At 53.1% G+C, this 21,138-nt stretch overlaps 1 protein-coding gene across 21 annotated transcripts in view; it reads right to left on the bottom strand.

The window, feature by feature from the left end:
- The window catches only part of CAMK2G (calcium/calmodulin dependent protein kinase II gamma), a 54,851-nt gene extending 36,039 nt beyond the window's left edge, over nt 1-18,812 (bottom strand). For 18 of the 21 annotated variants that reach the window (XR_005721359.1, XR_005721360.1, XR_005721361.1 and 15 more), the window contains exons 1-3: nt 18,624-18,812; nt 17,175-17,269; nt 6,126-6,185 (exon numbers count right to left, since the gene is read on the bottom strand). Coding sequence is in view for 15 of the 21 variants with exons in the window: in XM_040242445.1 (XP_040098379.1) it covers nt 6,126-6,185; nt 17,175-17,269; nt 18,624-18,688 (220 nt within the window). In the remaining 6 variants the exon portion in view is untranslated. Of the gene's footprint in view, nt 1-6,125; nt 6,186-11,913; nt 11,927-12,698; nt 12,717-12,768; nt 12,788-17,174; nt 17,270-18,623 lie in introns of those variants that run through there. The other 3 variants (XM_040242441.1, XM_040242443.1, XM_040242444.1) reach the window with 3 other exon arrangements.
- Nucleotides 18,813-21,138: the final 2,326 nt, after the last annotated feature.

Below are 21,138 nucleotides of genomic sequence, written 5' to 3'. Positions count from 1 at the left end.
AAGAAAAGGCTGGTGAGCAGAATCTCTTCCCACTCACAGCCTCCAGAGCTCTTGGGCAAGAGCCCAACCTGATGCTGCTGAGGTCTCCTCTTCAAGCTTCTGCCCACAAAGCCAACTCAGGGGGTTAAATGCCAATGCCCTCCTCAGCATCATTCTAATGCAAACGCACCTCTGCTCTGATCAACCCTCCTGCTTGGTCCCTTCCCTCACCTGCACTCACGGAGAGCCTGTGTCCCAAAGGGCTCCCTCTGTTTGACCTTCACGCAGTTCCAGGAGCTCCTCACGGAGCACTTCAGGAATGGCCTGACACCAAACCGACCAGTGAAGCTCTTAGATACAAAGAAATCTCTTGTGTGTCAGGCCCCCACCAGCTCGAACGATACCTTCCATTTCCAGTCCGAGGGCGTCTCCTCAGGACTGAGGCCCTTCCCCACCTCCCCTGTCCCCCACAGCAAGGTAAGCTGAATGTAAAATCCAGGCCCTCAGCCATCACTGGAGCCCTGTGCTTTTCCTCACTTGACGGATGAGGACTCGGGCCTGCCAGGGCGAGAACCACGGCCCAGCAATTGTTTATGCTTCCTACTGCCGACCTTATTAGATCTGAGCTGGTTTCTCAACCTCAAATTTCCACCAGAACTCAGTACTTCTGCGATTTACCAATGGAATCAAAGGCGGGTGGTATTCCTAAAACCCCTCCTCCTCAAATGATTCTCTCCTGTACTTGGACGAACAAGCTCCTACTTCTCTAGGCCTGTGGGGTGACAGAATGAAGAAGCTACAGCCAGACCCCTGCCTCCCCGCTCCCCCACACTAACCCAGGCGCGCTCAGGCGAGCTCCCCCAAAGCCCTGCCGCCCTCGTTCCTGACTTGCGCTTCTCTGGCCGGAATGGGTGGCTCAAGCTGAGCCCTGCTGCAGCTGCTGCTCCCTTGCTTCCAAAAGGACTTTCCATTTAATTAAAAATTTGCTATTAAAACGCATTAAAGTGTGTAATACAAATAATCCCCTGGAAATCAGCTGTCCCCGAAGCTAAAGACGAGCTTCATTAGGGAGGTGACTAACAGCAGCAGCAGGAGGCACTAACAGGGATTCTCAGGGGAGTCCTGGCACCTGGCTATCCTCCCCAGGACCCCTGATCCCAGACCTACACACCCCGCCCCCACGGCCCCAAGCCCAGAAGGGCAAAAAGGGCAGGCACCCATGCCTCTGCCCAGACAGGGAGGCATGGGCACTTGCCCTTCCCCATGAAGACCACACACAGAGTCCAGGTGTGAGGAGACTGGGAGGGGAGTCAGCTGAGCAGAGCTGCAAGGGAAAACTAGTCCTCCCAGGCCGCCCAGCCCAGAGTTCCACTTTGATGTGGGTCCCAGGGCCAGGCACCACCAAGGCAAGGAGGGACAGGTGTGGAAGGCTCCATCACTGAGCAAGACTGCTATCTTTCTCTTTCCATTTGTAGAGAAAATGAACAGGGGGCTGAGAACAAGAGGAGAAACTTGATTGCACCACTCTAAGTGCCAACCTAGCAGATTCGCAATAATAAAGATCCAAATTATAATACCTAACACTTAGTTGAGCTGTTTCAATGTGCCAGGCATTATGCCAAGAACTTTACACATGTTATTTGATTGAACCCTTGCATTAGCTCTGGAGGGTAGGTACTTCTATTAACGTCTGTGTAACAGGACAGGCAACAGAGGCTCCAAAAGAAACTCACCCAAAGTTACACTGAGTGGCAGAGCTGAGACTTGAGGCCAAAGCCGGCCAATATTAAGATCCCTAATTTTGTAGAACTGCCCGGAAGGAGTCACTTTTTTCTCCATCCTCTTGGGCAAAGAAGCTCTAACCTGTCCCTATTAGCCCTGGCCATTCCGACTTGCTCAACAATGTCCACGTGGCACCCCCCCTGAAGCAGGCGTGGCTGGACGTGCCATGGACACAGCAGTGAACAAGAGAGATCCAGCAGCCTGTAGGGGGTGGACAGGCTTTAAAGAAGCACTTACACAAATACATAACCAAGCATTAGGGGCTGTTGGGGAAAAGTAAAGGATGTGTTGGGGGGAAAAAAAATCCAATACCCTGGCCATTCCATAGTCATGAGAGGGTATGGAGGCCAAGGAGAACCAGACCAACCCTAGACAGGAAGATCTGGGAAAAGAAGCATGAAGCATTTGAGCATTATAGTCATAAACCTAGTTATTGTTCTTTACAAACTGTGGAAGGAAGAACAGGCCAAAAACAACACACTCAGTCTTATACCTTCAAGGACTGACAAAGCCACAACCCAAATCTTGTGGCTATTTCCAACTCTTTAAAAACCACCTGACAGTATGCCACATTTTAACTAACAAACTTTGGTCAAAAAAGCTCCGACAACTATCACTGTTCATGTCCATGGAAATACAGGGCTGGGGAGGAGGTAGTGCCCTCCCAGGGGGCTGGCGGGGGAGTGGAGGCTGCCCTGCAGGGAGGAGCAGGTGGGCATGATCTGGGAGCTGCTCACCTATGCTCCAATGTTTCCATCTCTTTCTTTGCGACTGTTATTGCTACACTTACTATTTATTAGCTGTGTGTGGCCTGGGCCCAACGTAAAAGGCAGCCAGGCTTGAATAACATGTGTGAACTGAGTTGGGGCTGGAGGGACTACTTCTGGGAGCTGGAATCTCCAGTTTCATCACCTCCATTTATTTCCTAGGCCTCGTTCACTTGCTCAACCTTCTCAGAACAACTCCATTAAGAGGCACAGACGACAAAACAGAGGCACGGGTAAGGAAAATCATGTGCCAGAAGTCACAGCTGCCCAGCAAATCCCAGATTCAGACCTGGAAGACTGGATACCAAGGCCACAGACCTTAGCTTCTCCACGTGCTGAACCAGCAGCATGAACTTCACCTGGAGACATGGGGAAGCTCAGGTCCACCCCAGACCTACTGAATCAGAATCTGAATTTTAACACGATCCCTAGGTGATTCACAAGCACATGAAAGTTTGAGAAGTACTGCTCTAAACCACAATGCTAGGCTGTGATCGAAACTGCTGGGGCAGCTCAGCACGAAAGAAGACAGAGTCTATTCATTAGAGGAATTCAGAGCAGGGAGCAAGCAGATCACAGGTAGAAGACACTTCATTCAGACTCTAGACGGTCAGCACTACTGCCGTTTCTTCCTCTCAACTCTGCACCTCTGGCCACTCTCCCAGGGCTGTTTTAGGTTCTGCAGTATGCCTCAAAACCAACAGGCTTTAAAAAAAAAAAAAAGGCTTTATCTTTTAAAGCAATTTTGGGTTCATAGCAAAACTGAGAGGGAAGCACAGAGAGCTCCCACCTACCCGCTGTCCCCACACACGCACAGCCATCTCCACAAAAGAAGCAAGCTCATTACAACTGACGGACCTACACTGACACAGCATTATCACCCAGAGACCATGGTTTACATTAGGGGTCACTCTTCCAACAGACTGTCAACTCCTGGGGTAGAATATCTATTAAGGGAAAAAACTGGGGGTGCCTGGCTCCTTGTACCAAATACCCTTCTGAATGCAAGTGCTGGTGAGTCTGATAATGATCAGGGGTGGACCACGTGCTCTCTGCTTCCTCACCTCTGCACCACTCTTAGGCTGGTCCACTGGTATCCCTGTGGGATGGAATTAGAAGCTGAAGCCAAAAGGGCCACCGCTCTGAAGGATGGAGCAGTGGAGAGAGAAGAGGGATAGCGAATTAAGCAGACAAAACGGACTCCTCTTCTGCCGCAAGCCAGGTCAAGATCCATGGCAACCCCCATCTCCTGGACCCACAGCTCCCCCTCATCTCTAGGAGTCCCGGTTTCCACTGGAGGACAGTGGGACAGCCTGGCCAGATCATTCTCCCAGGACATGGTCCTGACTGCTCATCCTTCCTTCTCCCTTCCCTTGACCCCAAATAGGGCCTCAGACCAATGCCCCCAGGGTCTGGGAGCAAGCATGAAATGAAAGCACAGTTCTAGGCAATGAGATGCTGACAAAGGGAAAAAGCCTTGCCTGGCCTTCCCTGGGTTCTGCTGTCTCCCTAACAGAGCAGATGGCTGGGGGAGACAGTCCCTCCATCTGCCTTGATTCTGTGCTGGGGACTGGTGGTTAAAGACAAAGGGGCTACCAAACCAAGTCTAAAAGGTTCAAAAGTATATATCTAATTTTCGAAAGCACAGAAAAAGAAGGCTAGAGTATTTTCCAACTAGAATTCCAGTTCTGGACTTCCTGGTTGATTCTCAATTGTCTTTGTTCTACCCTGACCCTTCTGTGGTCAACCACACCCATGTTGCAGGTAATAAGGACATGGTTCCACCTCCTGCACCATCGATCCCACCCTTTGTTCCCCCCTCCCTCCAGGTGGGCAGTTCATCATTGCTCTATGAGTTAGTCACCTGGGGTGTAAGGAAAGGAAGTTGTTATCCTCAGACCCTGAGACCTGGGACTGAAACATCAAAACGCTTCTGTGCTTGTGGGTGGCTTTAGTCACCCACCCGCTTTTTTCCTCCAGTTCTGGCACTGCTAGCTCAGAGTGACAAGCTCGTAAAGCCCAGAGGGACCAGGTAAGCAGTAGAAAGTTAACAGCATAGAGAGTGGCCAGCAGGCTAAGGGGCAGTCACCGCCCAGGTCCAGCTGATTCGGGCCATGCATGGATGTGGGCTCAGCAGAGCCAAATCTTCTGATTTGAAAGATTGAGAAATAGAATTTTTTTTTCAAAATGTGAAATCTCATTTTAAAATACTGGCAAATAATAAAAATATTTTTAAACCACTAAGCCAGCCAAACAAAACATGCCTGAGTTGGTAACTGCTGTTTTAGCTGTTCCTTTAGTCGTTTCTCTCCTACCCAAGGCGACAATTTGGTCCCCACTATGCTGTTTGCAGGTGAGGGCTGAACTTCAGAGAGCTCAGGGGTTCCCAGCCCAGGACTCGTGGGCTGAGAGGGGCTGGCTTCGTGGAAGACTGCACCAGGCAGAACTGAGTACCAGCTACCCCAATCTGTGTCGCGTGTAAGCCAAGCTGCTGATTGCCATCTATAAAGCTGTGCAGGGCCTCAGTTCTGGTTACCTCAAAGCTCCCTTCCCCTCAGGCTGGAGTGCGACCCCGCTCTCCCGTGTCAGAGCTCATGGTGAAAATCCCAGTCCTAGCTCTGTGAAGCTGGAGGCTGAGTAGCTCAGGAGGGAGCACTGAACTTCAGCAAGTCACCTCACAGTGCTGGCTACCAACCCAGCAGAGTGGGCAGCCTCTGGACCACCCCTAGTATTTAGGCCATGCCTGAGGAGCACAGAAACTCACTATCCTTTGTGATAATTGGAGCTTTCAGGGAAACCTAGGAGATGTTCCCTGTTTTTCTACCTCAAGTCAAGCCTGGGGTTTCTGCTCAGACGCTGAAGCCAGCCCAGTTTCTGTCCCCTCCGAGAGAAGCACCAAATCGGGGCCAATGCTTTTGGCAAAGACTACTTCAGCTGAACAATGTAAAACTGAGCCAGAGTGGGTTGTGGCAGGCAAACCTCCTCAGGCTTTAGAACAACCAACAATGTGCTCTTGTCCCCCGAGTCAGGGTGGGAGCAGAGAGAAATCCTCTTAATTTTTTCTCCTTCTCCAGCCGAGTGGCTCCTGCCCCCCCTTCTTCAGGGAAGCCAGGCGGGTGGGCAGCTTGCTTTCCTGGCTCCGGGAAATACAAATGGGAGTGCCATGGAAACCCCCAGAGTGCACACGATCCCGCAACAAGGAACAAAACTCTTTCAAGTCCAGAAACAAAGGGCAGACCCTTTCCTGACGGCCGCGGAAGGCCCCTGGCGAGGGGTGCTGGCGGGCCACTTGCCTGGAGCCTCACACGCCGAGGACTTGGCCCTCAGCCCAAAGACGGAAGGAGAGGGGAAGAAAGGGAGCCTGAAACATATTCTGATACCTCACTCCCAGCCCTGAGATGGCACCACAGGGAGGGAGAGGTTCAGGTCTCTAAACTAGAACACCCCAGAATTCTGAGCTGCGATGCTGCCTGGGTAAAAAAAGACACCAGGCAGACGCCCAGGGACAGAAGTGGTTCCCCACACAAAAACAGTGGATCTCTGTTCTCGCCACCTTCTACAAAATACCCAAGACACGCTCTATATAAGGGCACTTACCGATGTTTGGATGTTTCAAAAGTCGGCATATCCGGGCCTCACGTTCTAGTTTCTGGTGATCTAAAAGTGGAAGAGAGAAAACAAAAGCTATCAGACATCCATTCTATTTGTGGCCACTTGGCTATTCATATGCCTTCAATTCTGAGGCACCTACTATGGCCCCCCGCTTTTTTTTTAAACAATTTGCTGAATTAACATAGCAGGTCATAGCAATTCTGGAGACAGGTATTAATGACAACCTTTTGCCATGAAGCAGTGTCTTAGGAAAGCTTCCCAAGCTAGTGAGCGGCAGGGCCAGGATTTGAATCCAAGTCTTAAACTAAAACTCTGGTGCTCTTTCCACCACAGCAGGGATTTCACTGGGCCAGGGTGTCCAGAGTCTCTTCCTTGTTGAAAATACTAATAATAATGGCTAAGTTTTATTGAACACCTACTACATGAACATATATTGTGCTAGGAGTTTTGCATATATTCCCTAATGCAGTCTTCATGGCAATCCTGAAACATAACTATGCCGACAATGGAGACATGATAATTTGAAAAAAAAAAAAAAAAGCTAATGTTTATTGAGTGCTTACTTCTACACCAGGCAGATACATCTTTTAATTTAGTCTCAAAACAACTCTTGCAGGTTGGTAGTATTACGATGCCCATTTTGCAGAAATCCTGCTTCTTCCCAGGACCCGCTTGGCTGCCTACTGCTGGGAGCTCTGACCTATTGCCACGCATGTTCTGAGGTCACGCTGCTTTGAAACAACCAGAATCCAAGAGCCCACAAATCTAAGCAAGATGTGGTAGTTGATTCCTTCCAGAGGAAGGCAGAGCTCCAGGCACGGAAAGAGAGGCTGCTACTGCTTCAAACAAGGTAGCCTAGAAGCCCTAGCCACTCTACCCCCAATCTCTACTTGCTGAACTCCACCAAAACCACCCGCTTCATAAAGTCTTCCCTGTTTCTCCCAGTAGACAGTGACTTCTCTCCCCATGACCAAGCTCTGTCTCCCAGAACACCTCTTATAGTTCTCACATCACACATTAAATCACTTACCTTTCGGTCACAAGCCCTTCAGAGTGGCACCTCTCTGTGTGATGCTTCCTAGAGCTCCTTCCACATCAGAAGCTTCATAATGGTTTCTCAATAGCATTGACAGTACTAGTAAAAACTATTGTTTATTAAGTATTTACTATACGCTGGGCAGAGGCACAGACAATCTTATTTCATCCTCACAGAAACCCAGTGAAACGGAGGATCTGATTAGTTCAGTTACATTGCAAAGGGGGAAACTGAGACTTAAAAGTTTCAAGTAACCTGCCCAAGGTCACACAAACAGGCATCAGAGGCAGGTGGTCTGAGCCTAGAGTCCTCTTTCTCCATCGCTATGATATGATGACAGGATCAGGAAAAATGAGAGCATCAGGTCAAGACTCCAGGCTTTAGGGGCACAGTCCAGTTCACCCTCACTCCTATAGGTCTAGGCAGGTACTGTCCCTTCCATAACTGCCAAGCAATTCCTGCGTCCCTTGGTAGGGGCTTGTGCCTACCCCACCTCCACCTAAACAGCAAAGAGCCTCTGTAAAGCCTCCCAGGACCCTCACAACCATCCTACCAGGTGGGTGCACTGACTGTCCACATTTCACAGATGATAAAACAGGCCCAGAGAAGTTAAATAATTCACCCGAGGTCCTACAGCAGGAATGGGAGAGAAGTACGAATTCAAACTGAGGCCTGCCTGAGATAACGTACGGATCATAGATGAGAAGGAACTCATATTTACTGTCTCACCAGGCACCCTCAGCTCTATCCTAAACGTTCCCTCTAGGGATGGCTCTGCTTTGTGGAAGAAGGAGGTAGGGACAGGTAGAGCTTAGTTCCTGCTGCCCAGCTAATCTATCCCAGCTGCCCATAGATCTGGGTCAGGCCTTCTGTCCCATCCTTGAGTTCAGTATGGGGACTGACCAGGATGCAGCCAGGAAAGCCCCAGACCCCTCGGGGCCAGGACCTCCAGAAGGCAGTGCAGCTGGGGAAGCAGCACTAGCGTTGCCTGGTGACAGGGGGCTTGCTTCTTCCAGACCTGACTGGGGGACATCAGGGCGACCCCACCTTCCTCCGCAGCCCTGGTTGTTGGATGGTGGTACCAAGCAAGCCACACTAAAGCTGAAGACCCCCCGGCCCTCTCTCTCACCACTCACCTCACACCCTCCAACCCGCAACTCTCGGGCTGGGCTGCCCGGGCAGGTGCAGGAGAGCAGTATCTCGCGATGCGGAGGTGGCAGCTGAGGGGAAGGCCCAGAAGATTAATGTTTATCTCCTCCCTTAAGTCTCTTACTGGCTAATGGTTACAGTTCCACAACAGCAACGGCACTAAAAATAAGGGAGCTCTGGCTTTATCAGTGACTCAGAGTGGGAAGAGAAGAGACACAGTCACACTCCCAGCTCCTCGAAGGAGCTGCCCAGGGTCCAGAGGGTCCTAGACAGTCATGCAGTTTGACTCTAACTCCACGGAGCTGAGTACCACATTCTGTACAAGTCTTCTTTGAACCCCAGGCTGTGCTGTGGTCCTTGGTCTGACCCTCAGTCATGGAGTCTGGCCATTAACCCACTGGTTTTGAGTCAGACAGCCCCAGATGGAGTCCTAGAGCTGCGAGTCCCAAACCCATCTGAGTCTCATTTATTCATTCAGAAAATACTTACTGAGGCCTACTATGCGACAGGTGCTGCTTCAGATGCTGGGGATACAGCAGTGAACAGAACAGACAACAGTCCCCACCCTCAGCAAGCTGATCCGCTAGTAGAGCTTGGTCGGGGGACAGACCGTAAGAACTGGATGGCATGTTAGATGTCACGGCAAGTGCAGTAAAGAAAAATAAAGCAGGGTAGTGGGAGAGTGCACAGTTAAACTGCACGGTCAAGGACAGCCTCGGCATGGAGTGACATGTGATAGAACGGAGGTGACAGAGTGAGCCAGGTACACAGCTTGGGAATAAGTTTCCTCACTTCTAAAATGAAGGCAGGGATGTCTGTGGCTTGAACGACGTATTTGGGTAAATGCTCCGCACAGTGCCTGGCACTCAGGGAGAGCCTCCTTTCCAAGGGTCCAGCAGTAAGACAGACGAGGTCTCCCAGGCTGGGCTTGTGCCCACGGCCGTCACCAGAGACACGAGAGAGATGGACCCACTCTCCATCAGCCTGGGCAGTCACGGGGTCTTGGAACACTAACCAAGCCCTCGACCTGGCTCCATCACAGCCTTCCATTTGGGTGGGGCCCACTGGTGTCTGCAGCCTGCAGGGGAAGGCTACCAGCAGGGTAACCTCCGAGAGAGGACAGCCCAGTTAAAGCCACTGTCTGTGGGAGCCCTGGTCGTCCTCGGCCCCAGCCTTATGGGCTGTGGCGCCCTGCCATCCTGAAACAATGCTCAATGAGCCATGTGGTTCCTGCCTACCATGCTCTCCCTCTTCCTCAGGAGGATCCTTGCTCAGCCGGCCAGCACCCCAACCTCTGTCTCCCATCCCTTTCCCCTCACTTCCTGTCCTGTTCTCCACTGTGTGTCTGGGAAGAAGCACAGGGCTCCGTACAAGCAGCAGCAATGTTTCAGGAACAAGTCAGGTTTGCAGAGCATCTTTTCCAGCTGCAGGGTTTGTCCTATAAACTCAGCATGCTGTGCTGTGCTTAGTCGCTCAGTCGTGTCTGACTTTCTGACCCCATGGACTGCAGCCCACCAGGCTCCTCTGTCCACAGGGATTCTCCAGGCAAGAATACTGGAGTGGGTTGCCATGCCCTCCTCCAGGGGATTTTCCCAACACAGGGATCAAACCCAGGTCTCCCACATTGTAGGCAGATTCTTTATCAACTGAGTTACCAGGGAAGTCCGAAACTCAGCATCCCCAAGTCCCGAAGGGCTAAGGCCACTGACCTGGCCTGGTCCACAGTGGTAGGTCCAGGCCCTGGCTTGACATCCCAAGGTGCTAACACATTAGCAGTGCTCCCGTCACGAAGGCGGCCTTCTCCCTTGAGACACTCCTCCTTCCAGTGACCGCTGAGCTCTGTTCCTAGAGAACAGCCCAGACCTTCTTCAAGGCTGACCCTCTTCCCACCCACCTTTCGACCGGGCTCGTCCCCACCCCCTCACACGGCCCAGCCCCCCCTTCCTGTTTGACAACAGCCACTTCCCGCTTTTGCACAGGGCCACTTCCTGTCTGCCTGTGTGCTACTGCCATGGAGAGACCCACCCCTGCCGGCCTTCAGCCCAGCTCCAACCACAGCCCTCTGCAAGGATTTCCCCCTCAAGAGCTAGGTGGTAACAGGAGCAGAAAGCAGAAGCGGCTGTTACCAAGATCCCCCTTCAGGCCTTCCTGATAGCACTCTCAGGTGAGGGCCAGGCCCTGGACACCAGGATCCCTTGCCTCCCCCACCTTCTGCACAAGAGCTTAAGACTGGAGTCAGGGCACCACAAAGGCTGAAAACCCTTGACGAGAAGGGCAGCAAAGGTGTGACCAGATGCAGAGCAGAGGAAGCAGACGGTGAGCAGACCTCGAAACACCTCTCCCTCAGGGATGATGCCTACTCCAAACTCACTTTCCTGCCACAGCAGGATGGAGTGCAGGGAGAGCCAGCCCTACAGAGACACACTGGCTGATTCAGTGACGTCTCTAAAACCACAAATGCTAGCACGGACTTCAACTAAGATCCTGCTGACATCTAAACATACAGCCCACTGTAAGTGGGAAAAGACACAAAGCCCTGCTCTGGCTAGGGGGACCCTCCCCAGGTTCTGATCTCAATGACATCCTCGACTTTTCGGAGTTATTTTGAAGGTCTGTGCCTGTGGTCCCCACGTGGAGCAGGAAAAGCTTCCCACAGCCCACCCAGTTCAGATGCTCTGTGTGGGCGTCTCCTCTTGCTTCCCCCTTCTGGCCCTCGGAGGCATCGCTCGGAGGAGTAGAAACAAGGGCAGCACAGGGATTTGGTGTCATAATCCACATTCCCCAGCTGCTTATAAACAGCCCCTGGCCTTGGGAATCCCAAGCTACAATCCCATTGACCTCACCCTGACATTGTGATGCCACAGCCCTTCCTCTCTGAATCTCACTCTAAAGGTGCAAAGTCCCCAGTTAAGAGCAGAAGTCTGTGTATCAGGTAAGAGCAGGGGCCACAGCTTCTAATTCATATCCATACACCTGGGAACTAGCTGAGGGCTGTGAATACAGCCCAGTGGGGCCTGAAAAGTCCCCATGTGAACCCCCAAGGCTCTGTCCTTTGAACTGGTGTCCTTTCCTTCTCTTCAGCCCTAAATCAAGCAGTTTTAACTGGGTGACACGAAGACCTGAGCCTTACTCTGGTCTTTGGATCTTAAGACAGAAGCTTTAACTAAGGAGGACAAGGAGAGAGGCTCCAAGAAGAGGCCCAGAGTGAAAGTCTTCCCAAACCAGCTTGGACAGAGAAAATCCCCATGGGGTCACTAGCAAGCCCCAACAAGGCAAGGCTCTGCCTCTGGACACTCTCAAGGCCAGAACAGGGTCAGCCACTGAGCTCTCCATGCCCCCAGCAGGGCTCTGGGTGCCTGCAGCCTTTGCCCACTGTTTTGGTGACATTTCCTTCATGGTAACCAGCCCCAAGTAAAACATCCCAGGAAGCAGCCCCTAAAAATAGCTCCTCCCAGGGCAGCAGCAAGCTGGGGGAGGGGAAAGAGAGGGAGGAGAGAAGAGGGGAGCAGATGGGAAGCTGCTGCTGATAGGGCCCAGGAAGTAGAGGTGGTGTTTGGGGGGGAAGTGGCTGGAAACATCCCTACCTACCATAGAGCAGTCTCTACCCACAGAGGTATGTTCAGACGAGAGCGAGACTTCGTCAGTGGAAGGGAGGGATCTGCTCCACTGGGCTCAGAGCTCTGGGTCTAGATGGAGTGGCGCGGAGGTGATCTATCAGGATTTAGCACAGAAACAAAATATCCAGAATCTGTATTTTAAAGGGAAGAGCCAAAGGCTAAATGATGACCACACTGCTTAAAGATGCTGGGATCTGAGCACTGGCAAGATCACTGGCATGCCTACAGCTAACCCTAACCGGTCTTTTGCGTTCTGGTTTCCCCACCGGCTGTAAGGGAGATCTGTCTGGCCCATGGACAGAAGACAAAGGGCTTCTGCCAAGAGGCACTCGAAAGGTGCAAAGTGCCCATCTCTTCCTGTCACCACCCTTTTGGCACCCATGGGATCAGGCCCTTGTCAGCCTGCCAAGGCTGTCCAGAGAGCAGCACGCTCAGAGATGGGGCAGGAGCTGGTCACACCCACTCCACCCCTTCTCTGCCTCCAGCCTCCGCAGAGAATGGGGTCAGCCACTCACCTCTAGGGTTTCAGCACAGCCTCAAAGCTTGGAGCACAGCTCCTGACCAGAGCTCAGAGCAAGCAGCAGGAAGCAAGCAGGGGCTTCTCCTACAGGATGGGGCCCCTTCCAACCTGCATCACCACCCTATGATGCTAGCACCCAAAATCACCCTGGGAAGGGGCGGGTGGGCAGGACAGCAGGCCAGTGTTGTAGGAGCTAAATGACACAGCTCACAGCATGGCTGGATGATGAAACCGACCCTTAGCACAAAGAAGGGGCCTCCAAGCTGTTTCCTCATCCAGCGGGGAGAGTCAGAGGAGCTCAGTCACCTCTACACAGGATGCTCACTTCTCTGTCCACAGAAATTGGTCTGTTTTATCCTCAGGAGGAAAGCACCGTTTTGGATCTAACCTCCTCAAATGCTTCAAGTCCCAGAGTCCCAGTGCTCCAGTGCCGTATAGATCTCTCTTCCTCCTGCCCCAATTCACCGCTGCATCACCCTCCGCTCTCTTCATCCTTAACAGGAAAGTCTCACTTGGAGATACCACAGGGGACACAAATGTCATGGGGGCTACTCAGGCCAACACTAAGGGGGCGGAGACTTTCAGCTGGCACCAGCCGGGGGGGATCCTATTTCAGTCCCCAGGGCCAGCTGGACCAAGAAAGGCACAGCCTTTGCCCTTCTGGTGGCCAACATGCCACAATTACAGCCACTTAGCTTGCCACAGCCTTGGATGCGAACTGACACCCCAATCTGGGGGCTCAGAAGAGGCCCCTAATCACAGAACAGCCCGTGTGCACAGATAGTCACAGACCAGCAGAGATACCACCTGGAGAAGGCTGGGCCAAGGTGTGTCTGGTAAATATCAAAGAGCATAGCAAGAGCAACTGTTACGGCTGTCACTTTTTAGACGGCATTTCTTAAACGTGTGGCTCAGGGCCCACCTGCATGAAATTCACTAAGGCACTTGTTAAAAGTGTAGATTCTGAGGCTCCACCCCAGACTTCCCAAAGCAGAATCTCTGGATAGAGCCCAGGAATCTGCATTCTTAACCAGTCTTCAAGGTGATCCTCTTGCACACTAAAATTGAAAACAGCTGCTTAGAGGAAGTCCTGACATTGCCCTAAAAGGCCATTTATGACAGGGAAGGAAGATGATAAGCTGCAATATCCTCCTATATCTCCCACCTGTCTTATTCCCCAAGCACAAGTCTTTAACTTCATCTGTTCTCTCCTACAGTTGTGTCAGGACTAGAGCCTGGTCCATGGATCAGAGAGAACCCAAGCCAGTACCAGGATACAAGGGTTCCAGCAACTTGGCTATGAGTTTCCTGAGAGCCAAAGCCAAAAGGCAACCTGGCTGGTTACACAGTCCATTCATTCAACCTTAGTATGTATCAGGCACTTTGTTCTACCAATATGTATCAGGCCCCTGTATCAATATGTATCAATCATATATGTAAAGAAACAGATATGATTCCTATCCTTACCTCCCAGATCCTGGGGAAGGGGAAGGCTTTTGCTTACATTTAACTTAAACAGAAATTTCTTCACATGGGGTATACAGATTAAATAAATAAACAAACAAGGCAAGTGTTAACAGATTTCATAATATTGTTTCTCATAGCATCTTTTAGTAAGGCTAAGCATCCCTTCCCAGTGAAAGCAACTGGAATTCAGATAAATGGTCCAAACAGAGAAATTTCTTATGATGTAAACTGCTCCAAGGATAAATCCTAAACTACGTAGAAAAAAGAAAGGACCATTTGCCCTTCAACTGTAGCAATATGGGAAATGGTTTGGATATAAGCAAGAGAGTGGGATATGAAATGTTATGTTCCACGAGGTGAAAATCTATATGCATATGAATAAAGATAAGAAGGGAATCTGAAGATTTAAAAATAAAAGAAGACATAAGGGCTCAGGCTCCTGGGAGAGGGGGTGCTCTTAAATCTTAAAATAACGACTTATCATTGCCATCACCTGGCCCACTAGCTCTGCATCCAAGCCTATTTTAAATGCCTCCTTCAGCCTAGCTGAGAGCTAAGCTTGGAATCACAGGCTCAAGAGCCCCAACTCCACACCTATTGCTGTTCCAAAGCAAATGGAGTGACATTATGTGACTTTCAGTGACTTTACGCAGACAGACCCGCAGACGAAGACAGTGCTCAACACTCAGCTGCCTGAGCTCCCTGCGCTGTCGCACAGCCACCATCATGGGCCCCTGCGGCCACCATGACAAGAAACAACAGAGCCAAAGGATTCTTATCCAGAGCTGACCCCCCAGAAGACCAGGTAATCTTTCCCCATGCCTCCCGGGCCACCTCACCACGAAGGGCAAGGAGAAGCAGCCTGACAGTCTCTCTTTCACTCTGCAGCACAGAGAATCACAAACAAGAAAGGAACAGGCAGAAAGACTCAGCAAACGCCCTTCAGACTTTCATGGATGACCCTGGTGGGCCTACCACATTCCCAGATACAGAAATCCAACACCTGTGGAGCCCTAGACAGACAGACAGCGATGAGTGAAACCCTGCCCCAGCCGCGGCACCTTTATAAAATATACAGCGTAAACTGAGAGGCTGCAGGAAAGCCACGGCCTTCACTCACTAACCCCACGGGCACTGGCCTAGTGGGCACCCTGGCCCAACCCTCCCCGGGAGCTCAAATCCCCTACACCCACACCTACAGTGCAACCCCCGGACGACTCCCTCCATCTCCAAGACAACAGCCTCCCACTCTCAATCTCCAACAGTATTGGCACTTACATATCCCTGAGCCCTCTTGTTGGCATCTGTACCCACCAGCCAGGACCAGGCCAAAGTTAACCTGGCACACAGGCCACACAGCAGAGCCCCAGTTTTGGCATAACCATCTCGAGAGGGGGAGTTGCTGCCTGAAGCATATGATCTTACACAAGAATCTTCTTGAAGAAAAAAAAAAATCAAAGGGAAATAAAACCTCATCCAGTTTGGGCAGGGAAAAAAGATATCAGCTGGGAAAGATGGGACAAGGTTGAAAGAAGGTGAAGCCTGGAAAGGGACGTGACCGCACAGGTTAGGGAAGTTCAGGTGGGTAGGGAAGGAACAGAAGAAGATAGCCTAAGGCAGGCAACTCCACAAAGTCACCACACCAGCTCTCCTCACCCTAGAGTTCAGCTCGCAGCTGTCTCTCCCACCCTCACGCCTGGGTCAGAGGACAGCGGTGAGACAGGGAAAGCAAAGCATTGCATCACTAGTTGGAGACATCAGACACCAGCCCCGTTACTGATGCACACGGGCTATGCTGTGTGGGCACCGGGAGGGATCCATTCTCAAACCGCCATCCCTGCCTGCACCCTGCATCCCTGGCCAGAGGATGTCTGCCAAAGAGCCCAGCCCACTGCACCGTCCCCCCTCCCCAAAGGAGGAGGGCATCTGACTGCCCACATATCTATCTCTATGGCAACCATCGCCTCCGACTCAAGGTACCCAGAGAGAAAGAAAACAAACAAATAAGTCAACTTAATAGCCAGTGTAGAGGAACAGCAAGAGGCAGGGGCTGGGAGGAAGACAGCAAGTCAACCCCTGCTTGTGGGGATGGAGAGCAGTGCTCCCAGCCAGGAGGCAGACACAGACCTGCTAAACAGGTCCCAGAATAACTGACAAGAAGCCCACTGTCAGTTTATAGCTTCTCCAATGCTTAGAGACATGTATTACATCTCTCACTCCAGAGACGCCCAGGTCATTACTAGTCATGGCCCACATCTTCTCCAGGGCATTCTACTGCCCGGTCTCAACTCTCTTCTGAGTCTTATAACCTTTGTCCCAGGGCTACACTTTGCAGCTCTCAATGACCTGACCCATCCACATACCTCCCTACTCGCCGCAGCTATGAAGAGGACTTCACATTGCTGGGTCTATACCTATCAGATGAGTTGACTTTGGCAAGCACCCAGCACAAGGTGCAGGGAGACAAGGTTGAAGGTGTGAGGCACAGGGCCTGACCCTCCCCAGCCCCGACCCTCCCCAGCCCCAGGCACTTGGGAGCATCTCACAAGTTAGGCTCTCAGGCCTGGGCCTTCACAATCTTCAGATCCTGAGGCCCAGCTGCTCGTATTCAGACCAGGCCATTGAGATTTCCAGACCATGAGGCATCACCCTCCACCCAGGACAGACTGCATCTGCTGCTGCACCACCAACTTTGTAATTTGATCAAAAAAGCAATCAAGTTCATCTGGCAGGATTTGTTCCCGAGAAGCCCTCGCCAGTAGCAGCCTCCCTTGATGTTTACAGATTCCCTTCTCTTGGGAGTCTGTTCTGCCGCCTGGTGGGTAGGGGGAAGCTGGGTTTGTCAGAGCTGTTCACTTACTGCATTTCCATCTTAAGTCACCCCTGGGGCACAGGGACGAGCGCAAGCCTGGAGTGGCTACCACTGCCCCAAACACAGAGATTCCAAATGCCCCAAACGAAGAGCTAGCCACCCACCACTCCCGACATCCTCCCCCTCCATGAAAACCAAACTCCCTTGAGCCTTCAGGGACCACTCCTCCTAGCAGCAATCAACATCTCTTACACCTTCATTCTTTTCTATCTGTTCCCTGTATAATTCTCTGCCTAGCTTCAAAGGTCACGCACCCTGAAATTCCAACTCTTCTCCAAGAGCTAAAGCCACAACCCCCAACTGCTGGTTCTTCTTCAGAAAAACACTAGTCCTTGGAGGCACCCCATGAAGAGACTGAGATGGGGATACTCACCCCGAGCAGATAACTTCTTGGTATTGATGATTTTTGCTGCATACTCTTGCGTGGACGTTTTCTTCACACACCTGCGGACCACAGAGAAAGCACCCCTGGAGGAAGAAGGGGGAAAGAACTGGGACACGGAGCAGAGCAGAGTGATACAAACACACTTCAGGTCTGAGGCCAGTGATGCTCCCATCACCAGACCTTTAGTCAAAAGCACACACACACACCAGTGTAGTGACTATTACCATCCAACCTGGGGCAGAAGGATGTGGCCTCTGCAGGCCGCTCAACAGATGTGGGTGGAGGACCACGCTACTCCCACGCCCACCCACATCTGTTCTGGGTAAAGCAACAGCCCTAACCTCAGGCTGTGCGTCAAGAGCTGGTGGGAGATGCTTAAAACACACACCTGCTGCATCTCACGGACAGCCCTGCAGTCCCAGCCAAGAAGACCGGAGAAAGGAAGACCCTGCCCTTTTCTCAGCAGGAATAGTCCCGGTAGGGGAAGGAGAAATTAGAAAGAGGGTATGTCTTTCTAATACATGTCTCCCTCAACCATGGGGAGGAAAGTGAGACTCAAATCCCCCCCAGCCGGCTTCATCCCACTGCGTCCCAGCTCAACCGACAGCAGGGAAAGAGAGGACCCAGTTGTGGGTCTCAGACATCAACAACTCCCCTTCCCCATGATACTTCCCTCTACACGCCCCCCACCCCTCAGTGGGAGCTCGTACTCTCCAGCTCTGGAAACATCCAGGGGGCGGGCTGGGCGGGGGCTGCAGTGGCCAGGCTCGGCGCCGCGGGTGGGGGTGGGGGCCGGGGCTGGTGCAGCGGCCGGCTCAGTGCGGAGGGGAGGGGGATGCTGCGGCTGCGGCGCGCGGCTCCCGGGACCACTGCAGGGATGGGGGGAGGGGGCGGGGGTGCTGCAGCACTGCCCAGCAGCGGGGCTGGGATCCTGGAAGCGGCACTAGCCGGGGGCGGGGCCGGGTGCCAAGCATCCCCCACACCCGGGCACCGCGGCAGGGTTGGAGCTGCAGGGCCGGGGAGGGTCCTGAGTCTCAGGCGCGTGGGACATGGGACCGGGTGCTGAGTGAGCTCTTGAACAGAGTGGGGAGGGGGCAGCAAACAGGCGGGGTCGGGATTAGGGGGGGCGCCTGAAGGGTGCGGAAGGGGCGGGGCTGGAGGGCGCCCAGGAGCGCTCCGGGGGCTGCAGTCCCCGCGGCAGCGCGGGGTGCAGCAGCCCGGGCAGCTGCTGCAGGGCGCGGAGGGGGCTGCGGGGCAGGGAGCTGGGGGCGAGGGGGCCCCAGGAGGCGGCTGGCGGGAAAGGCTGGGGGGGGGGCGGGCCGGGGGGGGCGCGGCGGGGGGGGGTGCGGGGCGGGGGGGGGGGGCGAGGAGCCGCATAGCGCCCGGGCGGCAGGGGCAGGGTGTGGGGGGCCCCGGCTGGCGGCGGACGAGCCGTACTTGCCGAGCTCCTCGAAGAGCTGGTAGTCGTCGGTGAAGCGGGTGCAGGTGGCGGTGGTGGCCATGCTGGCGGGCGGGCGGACGCGGCGGTGCAGCCCGCGCCGACGTCGGTGCACAGTCACCGCCGCCCGGCCGAGGGAGCAAGAGGAGGAGACGGGGCTGAGCCCGGCAGCACCGCGAGACTTTACCGGGGAGAGCGAGGGAGGGAGGGACACCCCCGCGCCGCCCGCCCGCCCCGCCCCCAGCCCCGCCGGCCCCCCGCCCGGCCCCCGGACCGCCCCGGGGGAGGGGCCTCCCGCCACCGGCCCCGCCCCGCCCGCGGAGCCGCTGGGGCTGGGCGGAGGCGCCCGGGAGCGAAAGCTGGGGTGCGGGTGGGGGTCTCAGACCCCGGCCACCTGGAGGGGGCTAGAAGGTTCCTGACCTGTGGGCTTGTCCCAGGGCAGACCCTACAAGTGCTCAGGATGTGAGTGCAAGTATGCATGTGTTGGGAACGTGTAGGGGTCTGGACCACCGAGTTCTCTGGCGGAGCTCTACTCTCGTGTCCTATGGAGCCCCGAGTCCGGCTCACACGACGAGAGAGGGCCAAGGTCAAAAACGCCCGTGTCACACTGAACACTTGGGAGACGCCCCCAGTCTGTGCAGAGCCAGCTCCCAGCAGCCTTCCCTCGGGAAGCTGACAGTCTAGACGTGTGTAAGCGTCAGGGCCATTATTAGATAAAATCCTTCAGGCACGGTTTGTTCAGGGAGACCAGGCCAGGGCGAAGGATGCAGGTGGAACTCTGCCTTCCTTCCTGCACTCCAGCCTTAGAGATGAGAGAATGTTCTCTCTCTGGCCAGCAAAGAAAGGGATGAAGTGGGAACCACTTAGAAAAGGCTTAGTGCAGTGTGGGCTAGAAGAGCAAGTGGAAGCAAGAAGAAAATAACCCCATTTTCCTTCAGGCACCCTTTGTTTTTATTTATGGCTCATCACATTGTATAATGATGTGTTTACTGGTATGAGGGGCAGCACACAAGAGGATGGCTATCTTAAGTGTGAACTCGGGTTAGACTGCTTGACTTGGGTTTCTGGACAACTCACTGACCAGCTATGTGACACTGGGCAAGTCAGTTAGTCTATCTGCGCTTCAGTTACCTTATCTGAAAACAGGGAAGAATAGTAACTAACTACCTCACAGAGTTTTGAGTATTAATGGACTAAATCACATAAAGCATTCAGAATAGTACCTGGTACCTAAGCAGAACTGTGCTCGCTATTTAATATTTGACTTCCCAGTAAATTGTGATAGGGCAGGCTTGCCTTTGTTCACCTCTCTACTCAGCCTCAGACCCTTAGTAAATATTTGTGGGATGAAGGGATTCCTTGGGATGCTGGCAGAGGGAGTTACCATCTCTTTCTCTGTCTCCACTGTCAGAGGATGGTAGGAACAAAGACACATATAACTGTCATGGAGGAAGAGAAACAGGCTGGGCAGGTTCCTGACCTGCCTGGGCAGCTGTACCCCCGAAGTCTAGAGGCCAGCCCCCACTGGGCAGGGCAGAGCTCAGCCAACTGCTGCTGTTCAGTCTTGATTACAGCAGGACGCCCACTGGGAGTCTGGCTTCCATTGTCAGCAGGCTAACTCGCCTGCCTGGAGAAGGCAGCTGAGAGGCTGAGAGGTGTCCCAGCCTCCCAGGCCTCCACCCCCAGGGGGTGGGTGGAGCAAAGCTCTCTGGGAGGGCTCCTTTCCTCTCCTTACTCAACAGTCCTTGGAGCTGGTTTGAGAACCAGACTGCCCAGTAGGTGTGATTAAGGGAATAGGAGAGGAAAAGAATTAATAGATTGCCTGGGAGAAGGGCAGAGGGCCGAAGGAAAGGGGTGAGGTGACTGAATATCATGCCCCACCCTTCCCCAGGGCAACAGGAAGTAAGGCGCTGGGGAGTAAGGCCACTTCCTATCTTGAAGCACAGGGGTAAGAGCCTGTTTCCAAGTGCCAGTGTGGGGCAGGGCAGTGAGATTGTACACACAGGGATGTGTAAATCATCCACCTTAAAGGCAGAAGTGCAGGCTAGCCTGCACTCCGGTAACAAGGCCTGCATACTGGTTAATCATCAATGTGTCCTGCCTGAGCCCTCAAGGCAACTTGGTTCCTGACCTCCAGATGCTGAAACTTTTATTCATTACTGTAAGGCAGAGTGAGAAGATGGAGGGACATCTCACTTCTCACAGAGCAAGCACAGATCAAGGCTTCAGAAAAACAGGATCACAAACCTGACCTGTTCTCAACAGAGGGTGAGGGAGGGCTCTACTACTTCGCTTCTCCTGCCTGCACTGCTCTCAACAGCCTTTCTGACGTGGCCTCAGAGGCGATTTGGAGACCACAAATGCCTTCATGTGCACACACAAACACCCTGGCACACACCTTCCTTGATCCCCATTACTGTTGCACCCACACAACTTCCAGCCACCGCAGGGCAGTTAGAGGGCAGATACATATAAATAATACCAAGCTTGCCAGCTCCCTCTTCAACAGTATCT

This window comes from Oryx dammah, unplaced genomic scaffold, assembly GCF_014754425.2.
Source record: "Oryx dammah isolate SB20612 unplaced genomic scaffold, SCBI_Odam_1.1 HiC_scaffold_6, whole genome shotgun sequence".
Lineage (NCBI taxonomy): Eukaryota > Metazoa > Chordata > Mammalia > Artiodactyla > Bovidae > Oryx > Oryx dammah.
The sequence above is the reverse complement of the archived record's forward strand: the minus strand, read 5'-3'. Positions and strand labels throughout refer to the sequence as shown.